Below are 6732 nucleotides of genomic sequence, written 5' to 3' on the forward strand. Positions count from 1 at the left end.
TATAAGGGCACTAATCCCATTCATGAAAGTTCCACCCTCATGACCTATCTCCCAAAGGCCCCACCTCCAAATACTATCACATTGGGGATTTAGTCTCCAACGTAGGAATATTTCGAGGGACACAAATATTGAGTTCATAGCAGCTCTTCTCTTCCATTCCCATAGAGAGGAGGGCTCTGCCTTGACAAACCAATTCATTTGTGATTTTGTGATTCCAACTCAGAAGGAAAGAGAGCTGGGGCAAAGCATCTGAAGCACACAGCCAGGGTTGGAGAAGAGTAGGGCAAGTTTTAAAAGAGACACAAAAACAACTACTGTGTGTGCAAGAGAAGTGGATGACAGAAAAAGTGTTTAAGATATACTGTTTGCTTTGTGTCTATTTCACTGTGTTCAGCTATGAACACTGTCTTGCTGTGTTGCCCAGGTTGGAGTGCCATGACGTCATAGCTCTCTGCAGCCTCAATTTCCTGGGCTCAGGTGCTTCTCTCACCCCAGCCTCCAGAGTATCTGAGACTGCAAGTGCGTGCCACCACGCCTATTTGCGGATATTTTGTAGAAATGGGTTTCATGATGTTGGCTGGGTTGGTCTTGAATTCCTGGGCTCAAGCGATCTTCCCTCCTTGGCCTCCCGAAGTGCTGGGATTATAAGCATGAGCTACAGTGAGCAGCCTGAGAATTTTTTGAAAGTCATTTTGAAACTCGGTTTCAAGTTCTTGCCTGTGTCTTTTGAATATGGCACTACTTTAAGACTGGAAAATGTGGATCATAGATTTATAAATACTACACAAAATACTAATCACAAACTACAGAAATTTCTGGATGAATTTTGAGTAATGTGGGTGGTTACCTAGCTATTTTACGAAACTGCAGAATTAAAGGCCTTGATTTGTAAAAATAACCTCATCAGATTGTTACGATTTTAAAATAAAAACACCTTCACACCTCCTAGAAGACTCCAAGGTGTAAATATTCTCTTTAAATGTACCAGTAAATAGGCTTAGTTCTAGAACAGTATTTTTTTTAACAAATAAAGTTTATTGTACTGTTTTGGGGATGGTATATTTATTACTGCTAAAAAAATTATTTTGAACTGCTAATGGGCTATAATAACAAACATCAGTAATAAGAATTTAAAACATTCATAAAACTGAGCTGAAAACATGCTCCCAGGCCTAGAGGGCAGTAAGAAATCTGGCCGATATACTGTATAACTTGAATATTCAGTTCTTAAGTAATTTACAACATGTTTTATCCCTCTTTTAATAATAATAATTAAAAGGTAGGAATATCTTGTATTCCTCCAGCCAGTTTGATGTACTAAAGTGCTTTCACAAAACTAAGACCATGGTGCTAATTCAATATAAAAGGTTGAAAAAGGTGTTCCTTCTTTTCTGCAGAAAGTTAATGTTCCCTCTCCATAGTTGTATTTGCTCAAAGATTAAACTTTGCATCTGGGAAGTCCTTGAGTAGAAGTGTCTCAGAAATAGAAAGCCTGGACTCTCAAGGCTTCATTCCTTTGGCCAACATCCCTGGAGCCTTTCCTTTGTGCAAAACACAGGAGCCAGTGCCAGGGCGGCACACAACGGTCCGCAGAAGGCAGCTCCTGCTGTGAGGGGCCAGGGAAGGGCGCAACTAGGAGTGCCAACAACCGCCTAAAATACAGCAGGGCAGCTGCACGGTTAACGAGCCTGTAATTAGCTGCAGCAAGAAGGATGAGGATCTGTTCATAAATGCAAAGTTCCCCTTCCCGTCGAGTCTGTGTCCCCCATGAAGCCCTGGGTGTAGAGAGCTGGTTCTGGAACTTGCCATCTCGCCCTGAGGGTGTCAAGTGCAGCGTGGAGAGACCTGAGGGGGAAACAAAGGCCGAGACAGCCGAAAGGACGGAGCCCGAGCGACCCCCGAAGGCGCTGACGCACCTGGGGCAGCCGGGCGGGGGTCCCACAGATCCTCAGCGCGGCTCTTCGCCAGGGAGGGAACCCCGCGGTGCTATGCGCCCCGCCGTCGCACAGGAGGGTCTGAGCCTGGCTCTCCGCAGGGCGAGGGTGTGTCGTCGCCCGCGCTGTGAGGCCCGGGGCTCGGGGGTGGCCTTGAGGCGAAGCCCCGCCCACGGCACCGCCCCTCAGGCGCGCGAGCCGATCCCGCGCGGCGCCAACCCTTTCCCGGGTCATCGCCCCTCCCCTCTTCCGGGCCGCAAGACCCCTGCGCGCCGCTTTGGGGCTGCGCTCTCCCGAGTGCGCGCTCGCTCGCCCGCCAGTCCTCTCAGCGCGCGCTCGGCTGCCCGACGACGCGGGAGTCGCACGCGCCGGACTAAGCTCGCTCCGCTCCCTGTTGCCGAGCGCGGGCCCGTTGAGGCGGAGCCCTCGGTTCCCGGCCAGGACAAGGTCTGGGCCGCCGAATCTCCGGCCGGAGAGCGGCGGCGGCGGCAGCAGCGGCGGTAAGGAGACCGGGCCGGGAGAAGGTAGACATGGCGGGGCTGTGGGTATCGGGGGAGGGTGGTCCCGGCGCCCCTGCGGCCACGTCGAAGGCTCGCTGGCGGGCGGCGCACCGGGGACAGGGGAGGGGCGGGGGATGGAACCAGACTGCATGGGCTCCGGCTCGGCGCCAGAGCAGGGTTGGGGTCGGCGAGGGCGGCCCGCGAGGGTTTCCGCGGGACCCTCGGCGGGCGCCTGAGGAAAAAGACGCCGCCTCAGGGCTCCTGCCACGTTTCCACAGCGCGTTACCTTCCCCCTCGGGCTGGGCAGCAGCCCCGCGGCTTCCCACCCTCTACCCACCCCCTTCGCGTCGGTGGGTTTTCTGGAGCCCCGCTTGTTTGGAGAGTCACTCCTCTAGGAAGCCGGGTCCTCGAACCCAGGGCCGCCTGACGGGGACAGCGGACTCTTGGGCCGGCGGGGCAGGGGCACCCTGGCGAGGATGTTGTCGGGGAGGCCGGGCATTGGGCGCCAGGGCCCTTCCCTTGAACTTGGGGAAAACCGGGATTGCAGAAGTTGGGCGCAGCTCAAGGCCGTTCTTTCAAGTGTGTGTGGAGATGTCTGATGCCTCCTCACCTGCCTCTCAAAACCCCAGGGGGAGTGCCTAGCGGCGGTTTTCGATGGCTTCAAAAAGTCCAACTCCTGGTCTCTTGGAAAATTATTTCCCCGCTTAATGGTTTAGAGCCCGCTTTGTGGCGCCACTGAGGCCGGCAGGGGCTCCTCAGCCCCACGGGCCAGCCTTGTCGCGCCCTCCACCTTGGGAACGTCTATCAGGAGAAAAATGTGTTCCTAGAAACAATTGTGATGAGGTTTTCGTTACAAGGGAGGGAAAAGTACAAAGTTATAAACTCCTGCCAGGCCGAGCTAGGTTCCCTTTGGGTTTTGTCCACGCAGCCGTGAGCAGGGGAGCCTTGTGGAACAAAGTAGAACTTGAGGAGCGGCCGCCGCGGTGACGAGGTCCCAGGATGACGTCACCGTGCGATATTTAAAATGGGAACCTTTTGCTCTGAGTGTGGGTGGAGGACGCCTACTTACTCAAGATGCCTGGGGTCTTGTTGGCCCTGCTTGACTCTAGTGGTCCTGTCCCTGACTGTAACTCTCCCTCTTTGACCTTTTGGTATTCGTAGAATACTGGTGGGAGTGGGCTTATTTTTTAGCTGTTCCGGCCATCATTTCTTCAAACGGGGAAAACAAAGTCCATATGAGTCATCTTGTGTTACAACCAAAAACAACCACTAAGTGGTTCTTTCCTTCCTTCCCATTTATTTATTTATTTATTTGATATGAAGCAGAGCAAACAGATACAAAACTCAGATTTGTGGCACATAGTTGGCAAAAGTAATGAATGAGGAGAATGATCTAAAGATTCAGTAAATTTCTTTAGTGTGGTTCCATGTTTGCTTTGCTGGAGTGGAGGCTAATGTAGTTCCATCAGCAAAACTTTCTTCCCAACCCCTATGTTAAATTGCCTTGTTTTTTTACCCCATTATATCGTGGTGTAATATAAATGTACCTTTATAAAGTGGAAATGGCTCACATTTTTCAGGGGGAGGCTGCGCAGCAGGCGTGATGGACTGGGGTTACGTGTATTCGCACACTCCTGTGTGGACCCACGCCCAGTGCGTGGAAGGTGAATTGTAGAAGGTGAATTTGGTATTCTAGGGTTCTGGGAGAAAGATTTGAGTGCCTTCCTTTCCAGGATCAGGCTCTCTGTGGCTGCCAGCAGACCTCAGATAACTGTGTAGAATTTATTTACCACAGTGAGGTTACTTGTTTGAATTTGCACTTTGAATAAAGGAGTCACATTCTGAAGCGAGACTTAAAGAGCAGTTCGAGAAAAGAAAGCTAACAATCAGCTTTATTTTTTTGGAAATGTGGGAACACAAACTATTGCTAGGTTAGTCAATTTTTATGCTAAACATAGCAGAGGCTGTGTGTCTTTAATACGTAACTGGCTCCCAAAAAGGTGATGTTGCTTACTAAATGCAGCATCTTAATAACTCCGAAGTTACAGCAGCCAGATGAATGAGCTCACTGAATAAAGACAGTACATACATCAAAACAATCTTAGGACAAGGGTTTGCCTTTAAGGATTAATCAATGATAAATCAGATATGCCATTTTTAAAGTCATTTGAGGCAATCCAACATGCAGCTAAATCTCTGATTATTTCTTTTAGTTTATTTTTCTGTGGGTGACCCTGAATTTCTGTTCTCTTAAATATGTCCTAATAGAGCCACCACTTTTTGTGTTTCTTAACTTCTGGATAAATGTATCTCTCTTCCTGAAAGAGTACTTATAGAAACTCAATGCTGTAATTTTTTATGTATAACAGCTTTGAGATTTATATACCATACAATTCACCCATTTAATATGTACAATTCAATGGTTTTAGTATATTCACAAAGTTGTACAATCATCACTATAGTAAAATTTAGTATATTTTTTAATCACCCCAAAAAGTAACCCTGTACTTACTAGCAATACTCCCTTTCTCGGCTTCCCATTTCCCACTAGGCCACTAATCTGTTTTCTGTCTATATAGATTTGCTTATTCTGGATGTTTCATATCAGTGGAATCATACAATATGTGGTCATTTGTGACTGGCTTCTTTACCTTAGTGTGATGTATTCAAGGTTCACCCATGTTGTAGCTTGTATTAGTACTCATTCCTTTTGACTGTTGAATAATATTCCATTACATGTATATACCACAGTATTTGTCCATTCCTTCGTTGTTAGATATACTGTTTTTCCTTTTTAGCGATTATGAATACTGCTATGGGTATTTCTGTATTCAAGGTTCACCCATATTGTAGCTTGTATTAGCAGTCATTCCTTTTCACTGCTGAATAATATTCCACTTATGTGTATACCACAGTATTTGTCCATTCCTTATTTGGTCAACATGTTGATTGTTTTTATTTTTTAGCTATTATGAATACTGCTATGGGCATTCCTATACAAGGTTTTGGTGTGGACATACGTTTTCATTTCTCTTGGGCAAATAGCTAGAAGTAGAATTGGCCAGGTCATATGATAACTCCATGTTTAACCTTTTTAGGAACTGCCAAACTTTTCTGTTATAAAATGTCTCTACAGTACTAGATTTTAAAGTAAACTTTTTTATGTCTTAAAGTTCAAATCATTTCACAGAATTAAATGTATTGCAGCTAAATATTGACACACACAGTAAAAACTATGTCATAGTATCAATTATTATAGTGCTTTTCTTTTACTGATAGCTCTGGTTTTATTTTAGCCAACAGAAGCAATGTGCTCTCTTTACTGAACTTCTTCATGAAGCTGAGCAATAAGATTTTAAAATAGTATTTTATAATAAGGCCTTTATGGCATAAAGATAAGTAGATTGTTCTCTACCCCAGATATGAGCCAAAGAAATACCAGATAAAATTGGAAGGAGGAAAGGGAGAGCTGTAAAGGAGGTTTATCTTACAGAGCTTGATCTTCCCAGTTTTTATATTTTGTTTTTTTGAGAAAACCTGTTTTATCTTCGCAGGAGAAAAAATGAAGAACGAAATTGCTGCTGTTGTCTTCTTTTTCACAAGACTAGTTCGAAAACACGATAAGTTGAAAAAAGAGGCAGTTGAGAGGTTTGCTGAGAAATTGACTCTAATACTTCAAGAAAAATATAAAAATCACTGGTATCCAGAAAAACCATCAAAAGGACAGGCCTACAGGTAAAGGATTAGATTGGACTGAGCAGAGGCTGATCAACCCCCGAGGTGTGTTCAAGGCCAAATGACTGAAGGGTGTGCAGACCATGCCTACAAGTGTTTTATCAGCAAAATATAGAACTCTGGGGTGTATATTTTCTCCTTACTCGTTTTAAAACATAAGTATTTGTTGGTGTAGTCCCACTGTCTGGACACAGGAGGCCAGTGCTGTGGGGTCATAGAAGTTAGTTTTTGTGGTTATAGCCTGGCTCCCAACAGTGCGTTTCTGTTTATCACAGGTACTTAGGGATTTTCACAATTCTAGAGGGCCCCTAATAACCCATTAATGGTCGTGGTAGGAGGTGAAAGAAGAGAATCTTGCGTCTAAAAGTAAATTACATGTTATATGTTTTTGGGGGAAAAAAAAAAGTTTTATGGACAAAGGGAACCAAGGTTATTAGACACCTGATATGTTCTTAATACAAGAATAATCTCATTTGTATATTTGCAGTAGAAATCAGAGTAACTGTGTAGATGAATGTAACTCACGTGTGGTCCACAACTAGTAAATACTGGCTCTGGAATTT

The 6732-nt window shown here is 45.6% G+C and overlaps 2 protein-coding genes across 4 annotated transcripts in view; one reads left to right on the top strand and one right to left on the bottom strand.

The window, feature by feature from the left end:
- Positions 1-1023: 1023 nt before the first annotated feature.
- Positions 1024-3445, bottom strand: LOC119472856 (translation initiation factor IF-2-like). The gene has a single exon (XM_037742470.1). The coding sequence runs from the start codon at positions 2583-2585 to the stop codon at positions 1725-1727; it is 861 nt and encodes a 286-aa protein (XP_037598398.1). The 5' UTR covers positions 2586-3445; the 3' UTR covers positions 1024-1724.
- The window catches only part of BTG3 (BTG anti-proliferation factor 3), a 21661-nt gene continuing 17105 nt past the window's right edge, over positions 2177-6732 (top strand). Inside the window, exons 1-2 of one of the 3 annotated variants that reach the window (XM_017539640.2) lie at positions 2177-2431; positions 5989-6169. In XM_017539640.2, the coding sequence (XP_017395129.1) occupies positions 5997-6169 (173 nt within the window). In that variant the 5' untranslated portion in view covers positions 2177-2431; positions 5989-5996. Of the gene's footprint in view, positions 2435-5988; positions 6170-6732 lie in introns of all 3 variants that reach the window. The other 2 variants (XM_017539633.2, XM_017539625.2) reach the window with 2 other exon arrangements.

This window comes from Cebus imitator, unplaced genomic scaffold, assembly GCF_001604975.1.
Source record: "Cebus imitator isolate Cc_AM_T3 unplaced genomic scaffold, Cebus_imitator-1.0 Scaffold7, whole genome shotgun sequence".
In the NCBI taxonomy this organism is placed as follows: domain Eukaryota; kingdom Metazoa; phylum Chordata; class Mammalia; order Primates; family Cebidae; genus Cebus; species Cebus imitator.

What these genes read in the sequence shown, in the direction of transcription:
- LOC119472856 (XM_037742470.1), bottom strand. Translation starts at nt 2,585, where the DNA reads ATGCAGTCTGGTTCCATCCCCCGCCCCTCCCCTGTCCCCGGTGCGCCG.